Source organism: Rhamphochromis sp. 'chilingali' (assembly GCF_963969265.1).
Source record: "Rhamphochromis sp. 'chilingali' genome assembly, chromosome: 14".
NCBI classification, from domain to species: Eukaryota; Metazoa; Chordata; class Actinopteri; order Cichliformes; family Cichlidae; genus Rhamphochromis; species Rhamphochromis sp. 'chilingali'.
The window spans coordinates 34,607,577-34,634,436 of record NC_137941.1 but is presented as its reverse complement, the minus strand read 5'-3'; the positions used below and the strand labels follow the sequence as shown (position 1 = coordinate 34,634,436).

Genomic DNA, 26,860 nt, shown 5'->3' with positions numbered 1-26,860 from the left:
TCTATCTGAATATTTGTGCTTTCTGTTGTATTTTATTGTTGGACAGTTTTTATCGTACAACTCCATGAATATTCTTAAAAATATGCCATATGCAATATCAATATCAGCTTCTTTGTACACCTTGTCCCAGTCCTGATTTAATAGATCGTTCTTAAATGCAGTCATAGTTTCTTCTGTCCTTACATGTCTGTATCTCAGTTGTTCTTCATGCTGATTTTTCTTATAATTAGTGTCATAAACTGCAAAAACTGGTAGGTGATCACTGATGTCATTAATTAATATTCCGCTCACAATGTTGTTTTCCATATTGTTAGTGAAAATATTGTCAAGTAAGGTGGCACAATGTGGTGTAATTCTGCTGGGCGTGGTTATTTTAGGATGTAAACTCAAACTGTACATAGTGTTTAGGAATTCGTCGGTCATTTTATGCTTTTTTGGATTCAACAGGTCAATATTAAAATCACCACAGATAAACACAACTTTTTGATTTGTTTTAGAGAATATTTCCTCTATGAAGTCATTAAATACTTGAATACTAGAGCCAGGTGTTCTATATATACAGCTAATTATTACATTTTTTTCTTTTTCCTTATAAATTTCAATTGTTATACATTCTAGTAAATTATCAATTACAGTTGTCATACTTTCTACCACCTTGTAGTTTAGGTTTTTATCCACATACACAGCTACTCCCCCTCCACTCTTGTTCCTTCTATTTACAAAATTCACTTCATATCCCTCCAGTCCAAAGTCCATTCCTTTCTCCGCATTGATCCATGTTTCAGAAATGGCAATAATTCCAAATGGATTTGTCAACTCATTTAGATATTCCTTTATATTGTTGAAGTTGGCATACAGACTTCTGCTATTAAAATGGATTATTGATCATTTATTTTCCGTGTTGATGGTGTGCTTAAACTGTTCATCAGTGAAGTAGCAGCAGTTACAGCTGATGTTGTAGAAGAAATTATTTTCCGGGTCTATATCCTTTTCTAAGTCTAGAACATTATGGTCTGTGTATCGAAATGTTCTCAGTTCCAGATTATCATAAAGAGAATTCCAATGAGTCATGTTGATATTGTTGCCGGATGCAGATGAAGTTCTTTTGGACTGTGCCATGTGTTGTGTTGTGTGTCACGTCACATGTGTATTCATGAACTACCAGAAGGCAACATTGCAGACATAGAGGACAGTTACAAGTACCTGGGGATCCCGCAGGCTAATGGGAACCATGAAGAGGCCGCTAGAAAAGCTGCAACCACCAAGTACCTGCAGAGGGTCAGGCAAGTCCTGAGGAGTCAGCTGAATGGTAAGAACAAGATCCGGGCCATCAACACGTACGCCCTGCCCGTGATCAGGTACCCTGCTGGGGTAATAGGCTGGCCAAAGGAGGAGATAGAAGCCACTGACATGAAGACAAGAAAGCTCCTGACCATGCATGGAGGGTTTCACCCCAAGTCCAGCACCCTGAGGCTGTACGCTAAGTGGAAGGAAGGGGGCCAGGGACTGGTGAGTGTCAGCACCACAATCCAGGATGAGACAAGGAACATCCACGAATACATTGGGAAGATGGCCCCAACTGACCGAGTGCTCAGTGAATACCTCAGGCAGCAGAAACCCAAGAAAGAGGAGGGAGACGAGGAACCATCATGGAAGGACAGGCCCCTGCACGGTATGTACCACCGGCAGATAGAGGAGGTGGCTGATATCCAGAAATCCTACCAGTGGCTGGACAAAGCTGGACTGAAAGACAGCACAGAGGCACTAATCATGGCAGCACAAGAACAAGCTCTGAGTACAAGATCCATAGAGGCTGGGGTCTATCACACCAGGCAAGACCCCAGGTGCAGGCTGTGTAAAGATGCCCCAGAGACAATCCAGCACATAACAGCAGGGTGCAAGATGCTAGCAGGCAAGGCATACATGGAACGCCATAACCAAGTGGCCGGCATAGTGTACAGGAACATCTGTGCCGAGTATAACCTGGAAGTCCCGAGGTCAAAATGGGAGATGCCCCCAAGGGTGGTGGAGAATGACCGAGCTAAGATCCTGTGGGACTTCCAGATACAGACGGACAAAATGGTGGTGGCTAACCAACCGGACATAGTGGTGGTAGACAAACAGAAGAAGACGGCCGTAGTGATCGATGTAGCGGTTCCGAATGACAGCAATATCAGGAAGAAGGAACACGAGAAGCTGGAGAAATACCAAGGGCTCAGAGAAGAGCTCGAGAGGATGTGGAGGGTGAAGGTAACGGTGGTCCCCGTGGTAATCGGAGCACTAGGTGCGGTGACTCCCAAGCTAGGCGAGTGGCTCCAGCAGATCCCGGGAATAACATCGGAGATCTCTGTCCAGAAGAGCGCAGTCCCGGGAACAGCTAAGATACTGCGCAGGACCCTCAAGCTCCCAGGCCTCTGGTAGAGGACCCGAGCTTGAAGGATAAACCGCCCACAGGGGCGTGCTGGGTGTTTTTTATTTTTTCTATAGATATATAGATATATACACACAAGGAAAACTTAGGCAAATGTGTGTACAAAGCTTAGAGGTAAAGGTTGGTGCAAAATGTTGCTGTTGAGGTGTGATCACTCACCTGCCTTTTCCGTGTCCTCTCCCAAATGTTTCCCCAGGGATCTGGACACCATTTAAAGGTTCTGGGAGAGGCCAAGGGTGGGAACTCTCTGTGCATGGGGTTTTTAGTGGGTTTTATTTTTGTAACATTGTTAACGTGTAAGGGTGAAATAAAAAACATTCAATCCCATAAAAATAATAAAATGTCTATTTATTTATTCAAATGGTGTATTGTACAATGTTGGGGGAAGGTTAGAATTGGGAAAACTTGCCTGACAGTAAAATAATGGTTTAGTCCTTAACAGCTGAGAGTATTTAGGCCTGATTGTTTGTGCTATGAGGCTTGAAATGGCCTTAGAGATATGTGGGCAGATAAACGCCTCTTACTTCCACCATACTGTAGTATGGTGGAAGCAAGAGTCTTCCTCACTGTAGTTTCCTTCATATATTACCAATGGACTGAATTTTGTTTGTGTGTACTCATCTTTGTAGTAACCATCAACCATCAAAGAAAAGTGAAATCAAAGCCTGAAAGGTGGATCTAATGGAATAAATGTGTTATTAGCTAATTTCAAGGATCATCATGTAGCTTTGGCTTTTCTCTATTGTTCATGTGCTTCTGTGTAACTTAGAGTCTGTATGTATCACTGAGTGGGATTCTCCTTGTCAGCTTACCATTTCCACAACACTTGCCACTTCCAGGTGAGTCCACATCATGTACAAATTAATGTAAAAGCTGGCTTGCAGTAGCATACTACAAAACAGGCAACACAAGGTTCAACCAGTGAAAAAAGCACATGATTTATTTGTTTTCTCTACATAAATCAACTTCAAACCAAGTTCATTTCCATGGAAACTTAAAAAAATTGCCCTGCAAAAACCAAGAAAGGCACACAAGGTCTCAAGTATTAATCTTACCACTGACACATAATATTTACATGTGGTCTTGTTCCAAGGATATTGTCTTAAGAGTACCACCAAGATCCCCTTTAAAATACAGTTACATAAACCTATTTCATAGGTTAAATACATACAAGATATCACTCTTAATGATTAAAACACAAATCTGCAGAAAAATAAATCAATGTTTTAATTCATGATATACAGTTTGTGAATTTTTAATGCGTATAAGATCATGAGAACAAGAATTAAATGTAGTGTTCAGTCCTTCTCAATAAATATTCTTTAAATATTCTCTCCACCGTAAAACAGAAACAGTCTTATTCATCTAACATAAATAACCCCCCCCCCCCCCCCCCCCCAAATCACCACACAGATGTGTGTGTGTATAGAGAGAGAAAGAGAGAGAGAGAGAGATCAGCTACATTCATTTTATTACTAAATCACAGACTACCACAGGACAATGGAAAAGGAAACAAAAATGATTTTCAAAATAAATACACATGTAAACTAAACCAATCCCATCATCTCTTTGGTTCAACGAGGTGGTCTTTGTTTTCCTTCTTCTCTTCAACAGATATGATGGAATTAGTTCTGCATCACCGTTTCTAGATGACTGCTATCTGATTAAATTTAATTTCAAAAAAAGTTAACAGCTCTAGGCACGATATTAAGAAGTGGTTCTGTCCAGGTTTTGGGTAGAGGTATATGAATTTATCCCAGTACAACAATAAAAATAAAAATATCAGTCCTCCTCATAAGCCTCAAACTTTGACAGACAGCTCACATGGCACCAAATAAATGAACTGTATGAAAATTTTGCCAATACAAACACCAACAATATAAAACACTATTCATACAAAAAAGACAGTAAGGACACAGAGACCTAGCAACCTGTGGTGTTTCCAGTTTTAGTGGTTCTAATTGGCAGAACTACAATCGTTAAAGTGCTATTTATCATGAAGTCCTGGGCGAGTACAGTGTTACCTGAGACTCTATCATGTATGTTTTCTGTATATTTGCTACAGAACTACACAGGAAGTAAAGTGTAAAAACTGCATGCTTGCTGTTTTTGTAGCAGGTCTGACGTTTTTTTAGTCCCGGCAACGACCCCAGCTTTGATGAAGCTCTTCTTAATTCTGTGATTGATAACTTTAAAAAACAACTATCAAAGCTAGGTACCACTGTAAAAGGCACACAATTACAAATAGCCCCTTAAATTAACTGGACAGGTAAGGTTGAAAAAGTTCCAACATACAAGTGAGCAGCAAGACATACCAGTCATCAAGTTCAAACTGAATTCAAGGGCTAAGAGGGACATTGGGAAGTTAAGCAAGTACAGTAAGTGCACATGAGACTTTTAAACTGTGTGCCGCGCTGCTTGCTCAGCGCAGCAGCTACAGCTTCAGTCATAGCTCTTCATCAGTAAAGCACTGCAGCATGATTGTAGGCGCACACAAGCATACACGCTGGTTTATTAACAATCAGTTTCATCTGTCAGGGCAGTCCAGTCACAATCCATATCAACCTTAAGTGGTTTCATTGCACTCTGCGTGTAGGTGTGTACGCAGTGCAATCAAAGTGCTCAGTGTTCCTTCAACCTGTGAATAAGAGACAAACATTAACGCTGTGTTGATAAATTGAGTCATTAAGCTTTACAGTCAACACCAGTGAACTTCCTGCCCACGAGGGAACATTACAGCTGGTTTGTTTTTAGGAAATAAATCAATCTGCACATGTTATGTTCCCATTCAGCCCCGAGATAGAACACATAGTCGATCACTGACTGTAGTCGTACAAGGACAAGAATATTCCAGTCATGAACCAAGTTTGGACTGGTTTTTAAGAAACTCAAGTATAAGCTCAACCAAACACACACACAAAAAAAATAAGAAAAATAAAGAGAATAAGATCTTTAATGTGTAACATGTCTGGTGCTGGTCTTCCATAATCTTACAAGACCATAGAAGAATTTGGCACAGAGACATCAGCAACATAATTTTAAATTATGTCTGAGTTATTTCAGATGTGCAGTTCTTGTGTAAACCTCCTGAACCAACCAAACACACAGAGTTTTAAATCTTTTGAAAGCCTGACACTTAGTTTGTGCATCTTAGCCAGAAAATTGGAAAAACAGTTTTATTTGCTGTAATCCATCGTCCACCTGGTTCTTACTCAGAGTTTCAAATCATTTTAAAATGATTATTGTGGGTGACTCTAACATGCATGTAGATAATGAAAACGACCGCTGAAACGCATCATTTTATCTGTTATTAGACTGAACTCAAACTCATCCCAGCAAACTTTGTGAAACCCAACATCTGCGTCATTCTCAAAACTTTTGGCCACAACTGGATATTCGGCATGTCTAACTGAAGACATGTCTGCCATTTTCATTCTCCACTAGTGATATTAAGATGATGTCGGTGTGTGTGGCTGCTCTTCTGCCACTCACACAGATTGCTTGTGTTTATATATTGAGCACTCAACAGGTAAAGGTGAGGTTTTCCCTGAGGTATGATTCTGCTGTTGTCTGACCAGCACATGGATGGCTCCAAAGATTGTTTTGTGCCTCTCCATTTCCCGGATTCTGTTGATACCTGCCTGGTACCCATGATCAGCTGTAATGAACTCTCCGGCCCTGCCGGCTATGCTCTGGCTAAACCTGCACGAGAATATCTCTGAAACCTGAGATTGCTGCACCGGGTCTCTCAGCTTTCCGAAGCCAAAGCTCCAGCTCCTGCCTGGTGAACACCAGATCACTAGTAAGGAAAACTTTTATTCTTCTGGACTTTTTCAGTTCCCATGATCTCGATGTTTTGTGTGTGACTGAAACATGCCCCCCCCCCCAATAAGAACTTCATAAAGAACTTTCTGTGCTTCACTGACTTTTTAAATCTGGTACACTCTGTACCGGCTCTATGAGCATGGATATGTTGGTCACAGGCAGGCCTGTTGGTTTTACACATGCTGCAGTTACATGTTGTGCTCCTGTTTGGCCTTCAGGTTATTATCTCCCTTTTTTGTTTTCTGCTGTTTTCAATCAGCTCTGTGGCCATTCTGACTGAAAGGAGTTTAGTTCCTGGTTTTATTCTTGCTGTCAAACCATCGTGGACTCTGCGGCTCCATTTAAAAACCAGACAGCTAAAGCTAAACCTGAGCCTTGGTTTAATGACTCATGCTGTCAGGAGGAAATGTCGCAGAGCACAGCGCAGATAGGAAAGATTAAACTGCAGGTGTCGTTTTACATTTTAAAAGACTGCCGGTGTCATTACTGCAACGCTATCAAAAAGCCAAAAAAGAAATATTTTGCAAATGTCATTTCCTCCAAAGGCCATAACTCACATGTGTCATTTAACACTACTGACTCTGTCCTTAATGCTCCACAGCATGTCTGTTTAAGCTTCTCCTGATATATGCAATAATTTCCTGAGCGTTTTTATTAAAAGGCTGTCACCACCAGGGCTCTTATCACAGCTCTCCTGACCCCTCTGTGCTGCTGCCTTTACTCAGGTTGAGTTTGTGACTTTGTCCCTCTTAGAGGATGTGGTTTCCCATTTTAAGCCCTCATATTCCCCTCATCCCTGATTTTTTAAAAAGAAATTCAGCCTAGTATAAGGCAGTCTGTTCTTGCCATTATAAACATCAGTCTGTCCTCTGCTGTAGTTTAAACATGCAGTAATACAGTGACTGCCTAAGACACCTGGACATATAAGCTCTTGAATATTCAGGCCCAGACTTATCTTAAAGACCTCATACGACCATATCACCCCAGTAGAGCACTTCACTCTCAGACTGCAGGCTTACTTGGGGTTCCCAGGAAATTTAAAAGTAGAACTGGATGGAGAGTCTTCGGCTTTCAAACCCCTCTCCTCACTACTTTTAAGATTAAGCTTAAAAATTCCCTTTTTGATAAAGCATATAGTTTGGGCTGGATCAGGTGACCCGATCACTCCTGTAGCAACACTGGAATGGACCTAGTCTGGTAGGGCTTCCCATGATGCACTGGTGTCCCACGCTGCATTTAATCCTTAGTTATTCTTAATCTGCGGCTCTCTTTCGTTGTTAAAACAGAGTTTTACATCTGATTGTTGTAGACATTTTACATTCATTACCATCTGTCATCTTTGCCCACTGATACTACATTAGCTACAATGAGTGGAATGAAGCTCCATGATGGCTTTGAGTCATGTGACTACCAACACAATCAGAAGCATTGTTTTCTCCATGTGAGCGATTCTGATTGTAAACTAAAAAAAGATCATAGTGATCGTAGATTAAGCCTATTTATTTTTGGGGGCAAAGCCAGTGTTCACACTCATCATGTTGTATTTAATCCATATGAGTAGAATTCAACTTTATTATCTTCATGTTTGAAAGATATAATATAAACATTGAAGTACTTCTAAGTGTATTATAACTGTTTTGTTATAAAAACAAAACAAAAAAAAACAGCAGCCCAACATTTGAACATCAAATTAATGCAGATACACAAGAATTACAGTACAGCACCAAAAGCAGCAGTCAGGCTGAGTATAATCATGATCGAGATAACAGGAGGACTTACTCTACAGTGGAGATAGGATGGGATTTAGATGAGGCCAGCTCCTTTGTCACGAGCCGTAGCAAAAGCTGCAAGGTTACACATTAGTATGAGCATCTGTTTTTCTATAGCAAGCAAGACCACTCGTCATTCAGTTCATTTTATTCATCAGAAACAAGGGTAAAAACACAACATTGTCTTAGTTTTCTCGACTCCAGCTCCTGAGCTAAATATCTGACTTTTCACTGCTTCACCAGCTGGTCTCTGCATCTGTCTGCTCTTTGCTGCTGAGCAGGTAGTGACTGATTTTCTGAAAACAGCTGCTTGTTGTTACAAAAAACCTTTACAGCAGCAGTGACTGAACCAAAGAGCTGGAAAACTATCAGTGTGTTCAAAGAGGCCAGTATTCTGTGCTAATGTGCACATAGGTGCAAATTTTCTGCTTTCGTTTTGTCATTTTGTAATCTTCTTATATGATGCAAGTTAAAGGCCTTACTGAAGGAAATTGCCGTCCCGGGTTTCCTCCGTGGCGTGAGCGATAAGCAGAGTTTTGTCCTTTCCTTATAAGATTCCTAATTATTTAAAGTAACACTCAGGTATGCCGTTCAGCTGGGTTAGTTACGATATCGGGAGCAGTTAGGAGAACAAAGTGATACAGAAACTGTTCAGATTGCTTTCCCAGAATCAACTCAAAGGTTTATTTGATACACAGCAGTTTATATAGAGAAAAAAAGGTTCGTGTGTCGGCTTTCCCAGTTCAAACCGGTACAGACTAAATAAGGAAACGTCTTCCTGCCTTCTGAGCAAAGTATCCCTTGTATAGTTTATCAGTTCAGCTATAATTTATGATCATCCCAGCAAAATACACTCCTAGACATAAAATACAGAGTTCTTTCATTAGTGAATTCTGAAACAAACCACCTAGCCTTTAACGAGCCTTTTTCTAAGAGATAAGGAAGGGAGGATGGGAGTAAGGAAGTGGTCTCATCTCTGTGGTGTTTTCGACCTTGGGGTACCAGCTTGTGAGTCTTACACATTAATTCTTGGGTCACAGAGAAAGAGAAAAACAACTAGTATATAGGCCTTATTGAGTAACAGTTTTCCTGTATAAAACAATATCCTGTAAATGCTAACCGTGGTATCAAAATATCATAACACTTACCAACAGAGCAAGAAAGTCAGCAGTCATCAGCATGTAGAAGACCTGATCCCAGCCGCCTGCAGACAGCAGTCCAGCTAACAGCGGGCCGAGTGCTGCGCCTGACATCACAAACATGAACAAGATTATTCGTGTACATGAATCCTCTCTTCACATTTCTACATGGGATGATTATAAATGAGTAAAAATAACACAAGGCATGCTAATGTAATCATCATTAAATGGTAACTAAACTGATATTTGTATTGTTTATAATCATCAAATCCAACAAAGCCAGAGCTTCGTTGTTTAGCCTGAGCCAATGAGATGCCCTCATTACTCTGAACTACTACTACATTGTACACAAATTTAAAATCAATTCTTGGCTGAGGATTCATGCACTTGTTAAATGTAATTATTAACAATTATTACTATCATACATATCACTAATAGGACCCTAATAAGACCCCTCATTCTCATCCAAACAAGCCGTAAACATAAGCTGAGCAGCAGTACTGACCTACAGATCCTGTGCCATCAATGATGGCTGTGACTGTAGACAGTGCTCTGGCGTTGCCTTTCAGGCTCTTGTGGGTGCCCTACAGCCAAATAGAAAAAAGGGGGGCAGAGGAAAAGACGACAAGGGGAGAAAGGTGATTTTAAAATGAAATAAATGATGATTTACAAACACAATCACACTGGAATTACAGTAGTGTTAAACATCCTTACCAAATCAGCAGACACTGCAGTTGTGATGAGCGCATACGGTCCATTCACTAGACCTCCGCACACTAACAGCATCCCTGAAGCACACAGATTAAGGACGTTTTATCCTGGTTGTAAGGAATGGAAATTCTGCAGCCACTGAAATCTTACTGCTGGAAACAAATGCATGCAGGCTGAGGTGTTTGTGTCCTCCACAAACCTGCCGGTAGTGTCTTACTAGCATGTGCACTTCTCTTCATTAGAATGTGTGTTCATGTAATTACAGTAAATGTGAGCTGATATTGCTCTGAAGGCACTACATTGTATCCCATAATGCCAACTTCCCTTGACCATCAGCAGCTCAGAGGGAATAACCAAGAGTCATCATTTATGCCACAGTAAACAAGTCACTTGTGTTTATTTAGATTTGATTGGACATTCAATCGCTGACTGATAACCTACTGTAATAAATGCAACCAGCTCATGTGACTAAATTTGTACGGACCTCAGCACCTGGAAACAAAGGGGGAGCTAACTCTAGTGCTGATATGAATTTATTTATTGTCCAACTCGTGAATCAAAGTGGGTGCTGGTTCCACAGAAGGAGGCCAGAAAGCTGCAGGCTCTGCCTCCCATTAAGTAACCTGGGAACCAGGAGTAAGCCTGCAGTATGAGAGGAATTTGATTGGCTTCTGTTTGAACAAACAACACATGACAGGTCTGGACTGCAGGCCGCTTTTGAACCTTTTACTGCAGAGCCATACTACTGAAGCATACTACTGATTAACTATCATTCAGTGCTAGCTGGTTCTTACCAATCATTGGCCCCAAACCAAACTCACTGATCATGGAGAAGCCGTAAAGCTGCAGGAAAAGAATAAAACAGGACAGTTAACACTTACGTGTCTAATATCACCTCGTACTCTTACATGTAAGCCTTTTACTATAAAAAATAGCATGAAATGTGTTGTAATCTTTGCTCCTCAGCAATTATACTCACTGGACACTTTATAGGGGACACTTGTTCAACAAGTTAACGCAAATACACAGCCAATCACATGGCAGTAACTCAATTTAGGGATGTAGACAAGGTCAAGATGCTGATGTTTAAACTGAGCATCAGAAAGGGAAAAGAGGTGATATAAGTGTCTGTGAACGTAGCGTGGTTGTTGGCTGCTCGGCGCTGATGATGGCTGATGTCAGATGGGGGTCACTCCTCTCAGCAGTAAACTGAGGCTACATTTACTGTCCAAAGTTTGGACAACAAAAAACTGCACAGACTTGGTATTTTGAGACAGTTTCTGTCTGCTAGTTTTTTCACATGTGAAGTGAGTTCACTGTGCTCAAAGGGTCTCTGCAGTCACCAGATCTCCACCTGACAGTGTGCCTTCAGGATGTACTGGGACAGAAAATATACTTTCTAGACAATCAGCCAACAACTGAAGAATATTTTGAGCACCTATGAAATGAAGAATCGCGGTAGTTCTGAAGGCAAAACGGAGCCAACCTGCACCACCTAATGAAGTGACTGTGTCAAGTGCTGCACAGCAGGGGGAGCCGAAAACCTGGTCTAATCTCCCCTGTGCAGGCTTCATAATCAAAGAGTGTTTTCACAGTCTTGCAGCACACAGTGGACGATGTTTCCTGACTGTTGCAGTACAGTGAAGACTTACTGTAGGAGCAGCTAGCAGTAACATGACTGCACAGGTGGTGGCTCGCTTCCCCAATTTATCAGAGATCACACCTGCTAAGACGCCCCCTATACGACAGAAAGACACATTCAGTCGTTAATCATCATAATACTTCATGGTGATCATGTTGTACATTGCTTCATAAACCCTGACAGCTGGTCTCTATCAGGGTTAATTATCACAGACCAAAAACCACAGACATGCAAAGCATGCACGAAGCTTCCAGGTCTGAAAAGTGAAGCTGAATAGATTTTAAACCTGCATTCTGTCTGAAGGCCAGCAGGGAGAGACTCTTTCTGTGTATGCACAGTGTGCATGTCTACGGGAAAATGTCCCTCTGTTCTTTTGCTCTGTAAACTGCATGGCTTCATTTTCTAGATCACAAATCTGAATATAATATTAAAAACAAACACAGTCTCTAACTTTGGGACATCAATTTTGTCCCCAAGCATTGCTAAACAGTGAGGCTGAAGGTCCACTGGGACAGACGAGCACACACAAACAGCACATACCCACAATTCCTCCCACATCAAACAGTGTGGACAGATCTCCAGCCTTTTTGGCATCCAGGTGAGCTGAAACACACAAACACAGAGTCTATTATGTCAGTTCTCCTTCTTCAGCAGTCTGCTGACAGTCTGACACATGAGTGGACTGCTCACTGTAGAATATCCTGAGGACAAAACATCTGCTCCGTGATCTGTGAGAAGCCTGTCCAACTCTGCCACACTCTGTATCAGCCTCTTTCAGTTTAACATACTGGTTTTATATCTACATAACCCAGTTACTACATTACAAACAGACAATAGAAAAGTCTTTAACTATGTTATATTACATGCTGACAATGTTTCTGTGGATTAATTACAAATGAAACCAGAAGGTCACAGTAACTCATGAAGCTCAAGGTCCACCACAGTTCACATGTTTAAGGACTGAAAGAACGTTTTGTTGCCACTGCTGGCTGTACTGCACAAACAATGAGAAGTCGAGGAGGCTTGCATTCATCTTCAGAACAACTTAATCTTGTTTCACTGACCAACACTCTGGGACGAGTCTTAACAGCTGTGGAGGGTTTTAATGCCTTGCCCATTCATAAGCTCATTGGTCGTTGAGTAACAAAAACAAGTTTCAAGCAGCACCCAAAGAAACCAAAATGAATCCATCTTCACACAGTCCTATAGATTTCTCTTTTTCCAGTGTGAACTGGCCTTTGTTGACCAAACCAGGCTCATAAAAACTGTTCAGTTTATGTAAGGACCTGGCTGACTGTCTGCTCTCACACCTACAGGACATTATCAGTATGACCTATTGTTTTTAACAACACATCTAGTATGTATTAAATTGCAGCACAGTAGCCAAACTTTGAACTTATGGTAATGTGTGTGTGTGTGTGTGTGTGTGTGTGTGTGTGTGTGTGTGTGTGTGTGTGTGTGTGTGTGTGTGTGTGTGTGTGTGTGTGTGTGTGTGTGTGGCTGAGCAGACTCCTCCCTTACAGTCATTCTGTTGCAGCTGTGTGTGTCCTGTGCAATATGCTGGCAGATGTGCAATTATCATCCTACCCAACAGTTTCACCATCTTAATGACTAGAGCTCCTTCACCCTTACTTGTTAAATGATGCCTTATCTACGCCCTCACAATGTTCTTGTATCTTATACATTGTGTAAATAGTGTTTTTTTTATATTGTTGTTTTTAAACTTGTCACTTTCTTGCACCTTTGTGGTCTTGTTGGCTAATTTCACTGTACAATGACAATAAATGAAGTTCAAATGTTTCTGTTGACTGATGTCATGTTTTTTGACAGGATCAATACTGCTGTAAACACTACTCCAGTCTCTCAGTTGGCCAATATTTTTGCAGATTTTTTTTTTGCCAATTTAACCATAATTCAGTGTCCTGCTTCAGATAGCCAACGTATAAATTTTGACATATTGGACGTCTGTCAATGTAATCTGTTTTTTTAATCCACAGTCAAAATCTATGCATGAAGTCGTGCCTGACGGGTTTCTATTTGCTCCTCACCTGCTTTGGTGATGTAGAGCGGCAGCCAGAAGAGGAAAGTATAGCTGACCAGCTTAGCAAACAGCAGACACAGAGAGAACTCCACCACTCCCTGCAGACAAACAAACGCACACAGTAATCAGACTTACTTCATAAGTTACGTTAGATCTGCCTCAGCTTGCAACTCAGATAACTGCAAGCTAATCGCTCCAAAAGCTGTCCAAATATAAGCCTTTCAGTGTTGTTTCTTTCTCACTTTGAGAGAAAAGATCTAAAAACCAGAGCAACTAAACAAGATGATTCTTCTGAATTGATTTTCTATCTTAAAGCACTTACACAACAATCTTACACATCCTGCTCTTACTTAGAGCATCACTCTTAAAACAACATCACAAGACTTTTGCCTGATAGGAGACTTGGTCAGACTTTGTTGCAGTGAAAGCATCAGAGTGACGCAGGTGATGGACACAGGTTCGCACGTGTGACTTACGGGTATCCGTAGCGCTCCCATGAAGCTGATGGCAGACGGCTCCGACTCACTCTTCACCACCACAACCGGCTGCATGGGGATGCGCTCGCTCTCTCTAGGCAACAGGAGCTCTGTGTCGTAGCTCTGAGGGAGAGAGCAGAGCAAAGATCTGTACCCATACCCAGACCACCGGACAGCTGAAGAACAAAGGGGACCCCGAGGGGTCAGCACTGACAGTACTTAGACTGGACTTTTGTTTCATAAATAAAATTACAAAAATAAATAAATAAATGGAAAAGAGTGAACTTAGTCAACCTGCAATTTAAGACCAATTATTGAAAGATTCTCCTTTCTAATTAAATAACCAAGGAATATTTCTCCCCTTCAGATGGTACAGACCAACACACGTCGTGTCACCATGTATGTGAAGTATAACTGTACGATTATGTCAGCAGTTTGGTGTTATACTGTAGATGTTTGCCAGCAGTGCATTCATGTAAAGGACCTAAGGATAAAACTCCCACTGATAAGTTTTGAGAGAACAGGAGCTGGAAAACCTCGCCCAACTACCTTCCAAACAAGGAGAAAAAAAAAGGAGAAAAATAGAAACCCTGCGGCTGAATCCGAATGTCCTGATTTTTCTCATATTTGCAGACTTGCTTTCTAAAACTAAGTCTGTGCAGACACACTGTGCTCTGCAGGGTAGGACTCGCTTTGATGACACTGTACAGATGTGGATAAGTACTATATTTAAATTCAAACATCTCCTTACATTAATACTAAAAAAAATCATGGTCATCAGTCAGAGCTCCTTGTTGCAGTCAGAGTGTGCTTGACTGCAACCCCCCATCACCTTTAATGCTGACCCTTTCTGCCTCCTTAGTAGAGTGGTTAAAACACGAGTTCACCCTGAGCATTCTTCAGCGCTCCAGTCATTCCTCATGTCCAGACATTTGGATTCAGCCTAGCAGTGATTTCACCCAGCATCCAAAGCTCTGACCACCAGCAGAGATCTCTGAAGAACTGACCTTCCTGTTTTGAATACTATCCTTGTAATAATAGCAGACCTGAATGGATTACAATGACATAATAGAACATGTTTCTGTGGTGCTGCATGACAATCGGTCCTATTAGATGCACACATGAAATTCATTTCTTGCTTCCAAAATGTGGCCTGTACAGTTTATTGTTCAACAGTCTGAAATGTGCCACTTAGAAACTTTTCACTGACAAAGTATTAAAGTTTTATTTGAACATGGACAGAAGGCTGATTTTGTTCTAGAGTAAAGCAAAAAAGATTACAAGCTTATAATCTTGTAATCTTCTAGTCTGATCGATGATAGATGTTTGGAAATACAGTACATGCAGTCCACACACACAACATACTTGGTGATTAGTTCAGTGGTGCGTGCGTAGGATTGGTTATCCATCATGACCATGTGATGTGTGATGGAATAAGGCGTGGCCTTACAGTAAGTACAGTAAATAATCTCAGTTTTAAGTTAAACTGTGAGACACACCTGATTTTTGTTGTCCTTGTACTGTAGATACACCTCTGTGTGTCCGTTCACTCCATTCCAACTCTTGCTTGGGACCTAATCAAAGAGAGACATTCACAGCTAAACAGGGCTGCTGATTGATAATGCAAATAAAAATAAAATACTTTTTCCTTCATTTCCACATTTAATTATAAATGACAGAGTTAATATTACACTGAAATATTATTCATGCTTAATGAACCAAACTAGTCTTCATTATAAGAAATTAAAACAAACAAAAATTGTGTACTTACAGTCTTGCCTAGAGATGAATTTTGTGTATAGATGTTTTTTAGGTCATTAGGATCTGAAGAATGAAAACAGTGCCATCAGGTTAATACAACATAATCCATTTACAGCTATAAAGTCCATTCTTCAAAGAGCCAACGTACTGAAAAGACAATCACAGGAAGCAGCCTGCCTCAGCTAACTGAATCTAAATGCATTCATTTCATTTGATAGCAAGCATTCTTTGAGCAATGAATGTGTGCGCTTAGAAAAACAAGAAACTCCTTATAACACTCATCAGAAAAACATGATGAAGCTGTACTTACGCTCAATGAGAAAGAGAAAGCAAACCACGCCCATGATGATGATGATGAGCCCTGGTACGATGAAGGACATGCCCCAGTTGGAGGAGACCCAGTAGCCGGCAATCAGAGAGCCCAAGATGTTTCCCACTGAAGTGTGAGAGTTCCACAGCCCCATGATGAGTCCACGCCTGACTCAGAAACAGAGACCTTCGGTTCATACAGTGCTGATGCTGACAGAGACACAGTCTGCTCCACAAGTATTTGGGCAGTTGTTTGGTTTTTTTTTGATGCATGCTGAACTTTCCAGGTAAGGAAATCCCAGGATATTTGGAAAGAGTTTTACCCTCCGAATGCCCCCACAGTTGAAGCAGTTAAGACATGACTAAAGTAAGGACATGTATTCAAAGATCAATTGCTATTTAACTCCTATGGACAGATATTTCTGCTCTTTTCAGCTGTGCAGACGAGCTGAAATGAGCTTTCTCTGAAGGGTGGCTGGCTTCTCCCTTAGAGACAGGGTGAAGAGCGCAGCAGTTCGAGGGGCTCAGAGTAGAGCTGCTCTCCTCCACATGGAAAGTTAAGGTGGTTTGGGCATCTGACTGGGATGCCTTCTGAGTTAGGGGTTCCAGGCATGTCATACTGGGAAGAGGCCTCAGGGTATACCCAGGACATGCTGGAGAGATTATATCTCTTCACTGACATGCTAATGTGAGTTCCCCTGGCTAAGTGGAAGAAAATAGATGGATGGATCTTGTTCGGTCATAAAGTCCAACTTTTTATTTCTTTTGTTCTGCTAACAGCCAGTGTGCATTATACAGCCAGGAATTCTTAGACATTACCTTCCCTTTCCAAACCAGTTGCCGATACAGGTCACTACACTAGGCCAACCAGCGGTCTGAACCAAGCCATTGGCCACCTGCAAAATGACAAGAAGGTGAATCACTGTGCAGAACAGTTTGTTGTTATGCATTCCTTACAGGGTCACATGTGCACTTCCTCTGTATAAACATACACAATGGCAAGTTTATTGCTACATAAACCTGTCATTGTGCATTTTCGTGTGCATATCCACTTACACTCCTATGTGTGCTGGAGAGTCCTTGTAAAAGTAGGAGTCGTAGTAATGTCTCTGAGCCAAGTCAGTGTCATGTGAGGTTGTACCTCACCGTCCAGCAGCTCAGTGCTGCTGACAGTGAGGTCCACATCTGGCATGAGATGCCCAGGATATCACCCACTGCTTCATTAGGAGCAGGCCTTGATGTGGACTAGCCTGCCACATTATTTTTACACTTTTTTCACTTTCATTGTTTCTTTAAATTTATCCCTCTGTAGGTTTATAATTGTCATTTTCATCAAACGAAGTCTTTTAATTCCTATTCATACCCAGTCTATATCAGTACAGACATATCTGATGTTCTTTTTCTTTACTATTGAGCTCTGATGTGTGTTAACGTGTTACTTTAATTTTTTGAGCGGTGTAAATGAACATATCATCCTATAAAATGATCATCCTGCACCTCACCTGGACAAATATATAGAAGCTCAGGTTGTGGATGTTGTAGATGTAGCCAAGCCCGAATAGGCAAGTGAACACACCGCTGGCCAGCATGCCCACTGTGAGGTACAGACGAATGGGCAGGCGCTCCCCGATAATGCCGCTAGATGGATGCACAGTGATGACATCATATTAACCATCACACATTTCAGCACATAAAGTAGTTTAAATATTTGAGAGTTACTGAGAGAAAAAAAGTTTAATAATCCAACTAATAACGGCGGGTGGCAGATGGTTAGTATTGCTGCCTCATAGCAAGAAGGTGCCTTATTCAAATCCACTGGCCAGCTGCGGCCTTCTCTCTTCATCACCAGTTCACGTTTACTGTGTAAAATCATTTCCTCCTCCACACCTTGCCATCTTACCTCAAGTACATTCCAATTGCGTAAGCACACAGAAAGGAGTAGTCCATGGCTCCCAGCAGCTGTTTGTAATTGCTTTTATCTGTAAATATGGGGAACAGGTGTTTAATTCAGGACAGCACAGCAGGTTTTGTTTATCTGCGAGTTTTTACTAATTGCTCGACACATTCATCTCTGTTTTGCATGCATGAGTATTAAGAAACCTGCTGCTGATGATGCTTTAGTGTAAACTTGTAACATTATAAACATTCTAAAAAGATGAAAACATCTCAAGATAAGACAGACCAAAAGGTTTCCAGCCGCAGTCGACATCTGTGTGGAGAGATAGCAGGGAGGGCTGCTGGCTGCTGCTGGATGCAATGATGGCTGCTTCACTGACAGCTGAGCAGTTCTTATGAAGCTCACTCTGTAAGCACAAAACCATTAAGCCACACAGAAAACACAGGAAGAAGAAACAGGGGTCTTTACTATGATTGGGTAACTTTTCTCCCTGACTCCATGATGGTCGCAGTAGAGAAAGAAATATTTATGCGTTACCATAGCGACCAGAGAGCATTAAGGGGCAGAGAGGAGGATGTTACTCTCAATGTTGTTGGTGCATTTCAGGAGGACGCTGCTAATAAAGTTATTACACAGTGAATTCACGTTTATTATTATATTTACAGAATACCACCGTTTTTGTCTCGGTAGTATAATTTTATTTTGTTGTATTTATCTGCAACACCTTAAAGGCCGGTCCGTGACTATATTGTCTGACATTAAACCGGTCGGTGATGCCAAGAAGGTTGGGGACCGCTGCTGTAGAGCACACCACTCAGCGTCTACTCAGTCTTTGTCCCACCTCCGTTGATTTTCTGCATTGAGTTCTTTCATAAATTTGTCCCGGGTCCAGACTGCATCCATTCCAGTTCAGTGTTCTTTCTTACTGGGATTACAAATCAAGCTCCTTTGCTACCTCTTTTAGCTTTCTCCTGTTCTTTTCTTTGGGGGAGATTTGGACAGAGCCCAAGGCTGCGGGTGTTTATTAGGACAATGTACACCAGCTGGTCGTAACCAGCGAAGGCTGTAAACAAGCTGTGATGGAGCACAGACTGGAATGATGAGTTTATTTTGGCCGTGTGTGTATATGTATACGGAGGTCTTGACATATAAATAATTGCTACAAACATCTGAGATTTGCTATTTTTTCAAAGTATTCTTTTAATCTTTTGGAGCAGTGTACAAACATCGCACAACAGTGCAGCACCTATTAGTACAATCATTAATGCCATGTACTGTTTCTGGAATACCATATCTTACCTTGACAATACTAATTGGTTTCCTGGACAGGTGGAAACTGGTGTAGAGCAAGAAGGTTAGGATGAAGGTGAGAGCTCTGTACCTGAAGGGAGAGCACACAGGAAGGCAGCTCTGAGAAATGAGGGAGCTCATAACATGGAGATCACAGGTTTGAGATGTCCATAATTATGAGTCATCTGCACTACCCCAGATACAGTGGGCTACAAAAAAGATGTAACTGACACCAAACTCACAACTTTGAATTCCCCCAGGGAAATTATACTTAACAAAAGGATGTTGGGGCTGTGTTCATGTAGCACAGCCCCCTGCTGTGAGAGTAACAGTGTCACAGTGCTTTATTTTGTGCTTAAATGCTTTCTAGCTGTTACCAACAAACTCACACCTTGATGGGGCAATGTGGAGTTCAGTATCTGGCCTATGTGGTCTGGAGGAGCAGAGTATCAAACCTTTCTTCAGACTGTTGGGGATGAGGGTGGAGAGGTGCAGGTAACTTGGCCATTTCTCTTCTTTGTTTAATAATAGACTGTTTGAAGAACAAGGGTACAGTGCGCTTAGAGATGGACAGGCTGAAAAACACCATGTATACAGTAGCTGGCTGGTTGGAGTGAATTTAAAAAAATGGACTTAATAAGTGAGCACATTTACAATACAATAAAGAACACGTAATTGTTATAACATATTATTATTATTATATTAGCTGTTGGATGATATTTGTCAGCTTATGTTAAGTTATCATGGAAACGGTAAATCAGGCATCACTGTGTGCAGTGTGCTTACATTTGTGGTGGAGGAGAGTGAAAGTGCTACTCTAATGGTTATACATGAATCTATTCGCCCAGTCTGGTGACTGGTGACTGTCATTGGCGGCAGTAACAGTATCAGTCATCTAGCATTAGCCTATGGAGTCGACCGCCCAGCCCAAGTTTAAACATTGTTGCAGTTGTTGTATTTTTAGATGTTATTTTACTAAGAAAGTCCACATCTCAAACTGTAAAATGCACAAAGGTTCACTGCAGACATTTTGTGGCCCTACAAGGAAATGTTGCAAACTGATTTGATGCCCCAAACCTAGCTGACCAACGCTACAATGTAAATAAAAAGGCAAAAGTACTGTGAAATATTTAGGCAGATTAAAAATCTCATTTCCAAGAGAGACCTGGCATCAACTGATTAAATGTATCATGTGTTACAATAAGCAGGAGGAGCCAACAAATTCTATTACATCCTGTAATAGAATCCTGATATCCTGTACCTGGATTGTGTACTTTACTGTTTGCGTTACGTCAGTCATATTTACGCTCGTCTTTGCTCACACACGTCTGACTTGAGTGTAAGGTCATTTCTAAGCAGAGGCTGGCTCAAGACAGAAAGTCAAATGCAGTCAAATAAGACGTGAGAGAAGGTGTGGCTGTGCCCAAAATCCACATTTCATTTGACCCGCAGTACAGACTATGGTTGGCTTTACCAGGCTGTGCAGCAGAAACTCAAAATGGGCCGAGAAAATGTTAGATACACTCTTATCCAGCAGTTGGACAGCATGTGGTTAGTATGTTGCAGCAGTGCATCCTGGGTACAGCAGGGTGACCAAATCCATCATCTGACAAAGCAGCTTGAAACCTGACAGATACAAAGTGCTCACAAACCACCAGGTGTGTTAGGCTGCAAACGTCTCACTAAGACATATAAGATGATAACTGTATGAAGAGAAATGTTCAAGGGTAACATAAGACATTAATGTTCCTGATGTGAATCACAGTGCGTCTGGAAAGTATCCACAGAATCAGAATCATTATTATCATTGTAGCAACAAAACACTGAACAATGTGCAATATGTGCAATTCTCTCAGTGCAAACAACCCGAGGAGTCTGCTCAGTGACAGGTTGCTTCTCCCAAAGTTTAGGACCAACAGACCTAACAACTCCTCCAAAATGTGTGCTACATTTAAATGAGATGACTTCTATGTTTAAACCTGATTCATTCTTGAACTAACATAGTGGGCAACAATTTGTCTTTTTTTTCCTTCAAATAATAAAAGCTAGATATATCCAGTGCACAGCAGTCTGAATTACAAGTAGCTCAAGTGAATAACAACCACTTCCACCAACAGTTTCAACCTTGTAGATGAGCAGAGCAGCTGTGCTTCCTACCAGCTGCTCTGATGATTAATGACCCCTACATTTAACGCATGGAGTGTCACATCAATGTGATCACCAGTGTTACCCTAAATTGGTCATTTATAATAGGTGGCCGGGACCAACGCACTAGCTGTTCACAGAGGAGTGCACAATTAATCTAAGTTATATAAACACACAAGTAAGTAAAAAAACAAAATCCCACTATAACTTTTCAAAGGCTTAGTGAAGACAGTGTAACTAATGAAACCTTTACAAACCCAAACACAGGGTCAAATGTCTTAAACGTGTACCTTATTACTGCATTTGTCATGCAGTAGAAAGAAAACTTCGGATGTTTCAGAAACATTAAATAAGATATGTTTCCTATGAAGTCTGTGCCCTCCTGCTTTTGCTGAAAAATTATTGAACACGTTTGTTAATAAATCAATTGTTAAATCAAAGTCAGGATAACAAAAAATGGGTTTGTTCCTGTTCATTCCAACGTAACTACTTAGATGATATTTCTGGATGCAGGCCAAAGATGAGCCCAAACAACTTAAAGCCTACTTTAAAAAAATCCTGATCTCTTAAAAAAAGAAAAGAAGAAAAAAAAGGAAAAGGAAAGAAAGAGATCAAAGTTACTGCTGTTCTGCTTATTCAGCATTATGGAAAGATTTTTAAAAATCTTTTCAACAAAAATATTATAAATAAATCAATCACAACCAAAAATAACAAACATTCCAACATATTTTCAGAAACCTGAAAGTCGAGTCTACACAAAGCATCAGGTATGTGAAACTAGGTGTAAGCACAGGTAAAACTACCTGCCGGGAATTTTTGCTGACGCAGCTCCAACAATGCCACTTGGCCGGCTGCAGCCTCAACGGCCAACTACTACGTCAAAGAGGCAGAAACTGACTGCTCGACCTTGTACAGTAAACTTTACAGGGTGATCAGAAAGATCGGTTTCAACGTATGCAGCGAGTAAAATAAATATTGAATATGTCACCAAATTTCTAAGTAAATATATCTCTAAAGATGTTATTGACATTAAATTATCACTAAATGTTGGTAGCAACCCATCCAATCCACACATGCAAAGAAATCCAACCATAGAAGTCCATAAATTATGTGTAATAATGTAATACTCACGCTTAGTGAAATGCATTTAATACTTCATACAAAAGCCTTTGTTGGTGATGACAGCTTCAACACACTTCCTGTGTGAGGAAACTGTCTCATGCGTTGCTATTAGTTTCATTTTAGTCTCATCTGACCACACTATGTTCTCTCAGTAGTTCACAACATGCTTTTTCCTCAGCAGTGCAGTCACGTATGTGAGCTTGCATACAGCCCACTGCAAATGTGACATTACTTATTGTTTTCTTTGAAACAATCATGCCTGCTGGTTCTAGATATTTCTGGAGCTCTCCATTGGTTTTGTCCAGTATGAGATGTTTCTTGTGTGACACCTTGGTAATGAGAGCTCACCAGTTGGGACTGAACCAGTTGATATTAATTTGCACTAAGTGAGAGGTTAGTTTTGTAATTACTGATAGATTTCAGCTGGTAAAATCTTTCCAGGCCTTTTTGCACCTTTCTTTCTTTATGTGTTTCTGTACTATTTCCCTGTTCCACTTCTCATTATTACATATAATTTATGGCCATCTATGGTTTGATTTCTTTACATCTGTGGACTGGGTGGGTTGTTACCAACATCTGGTCAGAATTTAATGTCAATAGCACCTTTAGACAGCCAGTCCAATTTAAACTCACCATTGGTCCCTGTCAAAGGACACCAGCAGGCGGACCCCTGGAGGAACAGGAGCCATGTTTGAACACAGGTATGGACAATCCCACTAACAGGCAGCTAATGAGGGCTCAGCATTCAAATCTCTTCGCGCTGAAGGAAATCATGAAGTACATGCAGACATGGCCCTGCTGTCTCTGTTCATATCCATCTTCAAAAGAAACTACAGTCAGCTGATCCACAAAGCCATGGAGCTGGTTGGAAGATGTCAGCAGTCTGAAAGGATGAATAGAACAGTGAAGAAGAGATAATGCTAATAATAAATAATAATAATAATAATAATAATAATAATAATAATAATAATAATAATAATAATAATAATAATAATAATAATAATAATAATAAAGATATTAAGAGGGCAAGAAAAAGCCTAGTTTACAATATGACATGTTTTTACTGCACAGCTTAATTCAGATGTGGTCCGCAGCTTCATACTACCTCACAAACAAACTCTGAGCTGCTAACGAGTATGTGTGAGCCCATTCAGTCCACTGAGTTGGTCAACTTGACTTCAGGAGGACACGTGGGTCATTCCATATTAATTTACCAAATTTCACAAAAATTCCCAGTTTGACCACCTCTGATTTTCCAGAACAAAATTCAAGGGTGATGATACACTTTTTAATAGGAAAACTGGCAAATTGTAGACCTATAAAATTATTAGTTTGATCATAAAAAAATACTTTTGCGATAGGTCACAGGGCGATTTTCAAGCCTTTTCTGTGGCTGAACATTCAACGATATAATAATACTCTGTACTAGGGCTGGGCAATATTAATGGATCATTATTATATTATTATTATCATCATCCACTTCACATACTCACATAAAAGCTTCTCTAAAAACTATGAACAGACTCTGTAACAGGACACCAGGACAGCCCTGGTAGAGTAAAACACGTGTGCAAGAATGAGTATGACTTATTGCTGGCAATGCAGACCAAGCTCCTGCAATGGTTATACAGGGATCAAATGACTCGTAGTAACAAGCCAGACACCCAGTATCCTGAGGTCAGCAACACCTCGCCCCCATCATACACCGTGCTTTACCTTCCATAGTCACTTGACAGTTTGCTAGAATAGTTTTGTGGCAGGCCGAAATTCTTTTTCCATGGCCTCCCCAAACTCCTTCCACGCCTGAGTTTTTTGCTTCAGGTGTGGAAGTGGAATTGGCCTGCCAGTATCTGTCAGCTGCTTCCTAAGTCCTACAGGCTGAGAAAAGCCAATAGGACTCCAACTTGACTGCTCCCTTCAAAGAGATGTTAGAAATCCTCGAACTACAGGTTTGACCTCTAGTTAAGGGTTGGTTACCACCATGATGGTCAACCACCTTGCAGCCGCCTCAGCAAAGGAGTTGCAGAACATGGTCTACAACAAGGTCTTCATGTGCCCAGCCTCCCCCCAGAATGCTGTCGAGGTTCTGCCAGAGGTGGGAGTTGAAGATTTTACAGACTTGGGGCTCTGCCAGGCGTTGCCAACACACAGGTAAAATTCTTAAAGGAAAGGTGCCTCGAGAATGCCAGGTCCAAAAGGAGATGGCACTTAAGACTCTTAGCTTTACCAGATATGGAAGACAAGAACACGAGAAGTGGTTATTAGAATATTCACTCGCATCACACTGGGATGATTCAGGATACAGTGGATACAGTGCCTCAACTGGGCAAGAAAAACAATGCAGAGAACTGTCATCATCCACCTCTGCATGCAGAATGTATGAGATGAAGCTGATGAAGATGCAAAGGTCTGTAAAGAATCGTCAGAGAGACGATTTCCCGAAACAGAAAGCAAAAAGTAGTCATGTCATGACATGTCAGACTACTTTTTTGAGTGATCGGAAAACCCAGAAAACCGATATTTAAATGGGAGTGCATCTTCACTTACAACAAAGCAATCAATGTATTTCACTTCCGAGATCTCGATTAGTTACTAGCCTTTCATAATCACAATCACCAAAAACACTCACAAATCTCAAGTGACATCAATATCACATGATATAGGTTTAACAATCTTCTGACATTTTAACATCCAACTATACAGGCACAACTCTCCTAACAGCGCGGTCACCGTTTCTGCTTCCTTGAAAGAAATTAATATAGCCAGAAAGGAGAACGTGCTTCCGGTGTTCCAGATCTACTGGCGTTTAGATCAACTGGCGTTGGTCGAACAGATGTGTGGCAGTCTTGCGTTTCAACACGTCGGCCCCCGGCAAAGCTTACTCGGACACTGATGAGAAACGGGCTAATGCACCGACTGTGAGATATGGCGATATTTTCCCTTCCTATTTGTAGCTATATCAAAACCGCCCTGTTATCTGTAAACCATTAACAAAGGCAAAAACGAGAGCCTCCAACGTCTCGGAGTAGCCCTTTGATCCTGTGGGAGACAGCAAGGTGAATATAGCCGAGCTTCCGATTCATTGTAAAGACTGCTAGCTAAACCGCTACAACTGTGGCAGCAGCAGACATCCAACTGCAAACAAACACGCCATAGCTGCTCAGGGGCTTACCTCGGAGGGGGAAACTAGCGCTTCACGTTCGTTGCAGGTTTCCCTTCAGTGACATACCCTCCACTTCCTTGTTGTACGAAAGCAGGCGACGAACTGTCACACACTCGCGCGCGCGCGCTCACAGCTGGGCTTGCCCGGGCTGTCGTTGACGTCATCATCGCTCTCTCGCGCTCGTGTTCAGATGACCCTGTCTAGCTTGCTTCAGGGCTAAAACCAGCTCACGATAATAATAATAATAATAATAATAATAATAATAATAATAATAATAATAATAATAATAATAATAATGACAACAATAATAATAATCTTGTGAAAAATAATAATTCAAACTCACATGGGATATTTCATTTTGAGCTTGAGTAAACTCTACAGATGACAGCAGGACCAGAGTTAAAAATCCCTAACACAATATCTAAAACACACGCACACAATGATTAAACCTCAAAGTAGCGATGTGAAGCTGAAGCTCCAGCTCATGTGTCAGAAAATAGACAGCGCCCAAGTGATCAATGACGTCCGAAGATTTATTTAGCACGTCACAGCTCCAGTACCTGATTCAATGGTTTATAAGGAAGTGAATCGTTGGCCGGATTTATGTTGTGTTTGGGTGGAGAAGGCGATCCAGTGTGCAACATAATGACATACAGCGAGGGAGGGAGGACGTTCTGCTTCTTCATAAATAAAAACAAGTTCATATGCCATTCTAAGCCCAGGTCTAAAACCCACATAGTTATAATTATATAAGGTATAGTATATTATATACAGGGAGAAGCATTTATATGGATACACCGCAATAACATGGGAATGGTTGGTGATATTAAAGTCCTGTTTGTGGCACATTAGTATATGTGAGGGGGCAAACTCCTCAAGATGGGTGGTGACCATGGTGGCCATTTAGAAGTCGGCCATCTTGGATACAACCTTTGTTTTTTCAATAAGAAGAGGGCCATGTGACACATCTAACTTATTGGTAATGTCACAAGAAAAACAATGGTGTGCTTGGTTTCAATGTAACTTTATTCTTTCATGAGTTATTTACAAGTTTCTGACCACTTATAAAATGTGTTCAATGTGCTGCCCATTGTGTTGGATTGTCAATGCAACCCTCTTCTCCCACTCTTCACACACTG

The 26,860-nt window shown here is 41.1% G+C and overlaps 1 protein-coding gene across 4 annotated transcripts; it reads right to left on the bottom strand.

The window, feature by feature from the left end:
- Positions 1-3,797: 3,797 nt before the first annotated feature.
- slc37a1 (solute carrier family 37 member 1) lies at positions 3,798-25,847 on the bottom strand. 4 transcript variants are annotated; one of them, XM_080902416.1, is made up of 22 exons: positions 25,731-25,847; positions 23,192-23,441; positions 19,683-19,823; positions 19,301-19,382; positions 18,287-18,407; positions 18,005-18,083; positions 17,607-17,742; positions 16,924-17,000; positions 16,106-16,272; positions 15,806-15,858; positions 15,534-15,608; positions 15,042-15,080; positions 14,035-14,157; positions 13,566-13,656; positions 12,058-12,120; positions 11,528-11,613; positions 10,670-10,718; positions 9,879-9,952; positions 9,670-9,748; positions 9,174-9,271; positions 8,036-8,100; positions 3,798-5,069 (listed from the first exon to the last, which is right to left on the bottom strand). In XM_080902416.1, the coding sequence occupies exons 2-22, from the start codon at positions 23,245-23,247 to the stop codon at positions 5,054-5,056; spliced, it is 1,770 nt and encodes a 589-aa protein (XP_080758542.1). In that variant the 5' UTR covers positions 23,248-23,441; positions 25,731-25,847; the 3' UTR covers positions 3,798-5,053. The 4 variants fall into 4 exon arrangements, with proteins under 4 accessions (XP_080758542.1, XP_080758543.1, XP_080758544.1 ...); XM_080902417.1 differs by lacking the exon at positions 15,042-15,080; XM_080902418.1 differs by lacking the exon at positions 19,683-19,823.
- Positions 25,848-26,860: the final 1,013 nt, after the last annotated feature.

Excerpts from the sequence above, each read along its gene's own strand:
- slc37a1 (XM_080902416.1), bottom strand. The coding sequence starts at position 23,247 with ATGGCTCCTGTTCCTCCAGGGGTCCGCCTGCTGGTGTCCTTTGACAGG. Across the intron at positions 17,001-17,606 it reads GCTTCTATATATTTGTCCAG|GTGGCCAATGGCTTGGTTCA; the intron begins GTGAGGTGCAGG and ends GTCATTTTGCAG. Across the intron at positions 12,121-13,565 it reads GCTCTACATCACCAAAGCAG|CTCACCTGGATGCCAAAAAG; the intron begins GTGAGGAGCAAA and ends TGTGTGTTTCAG.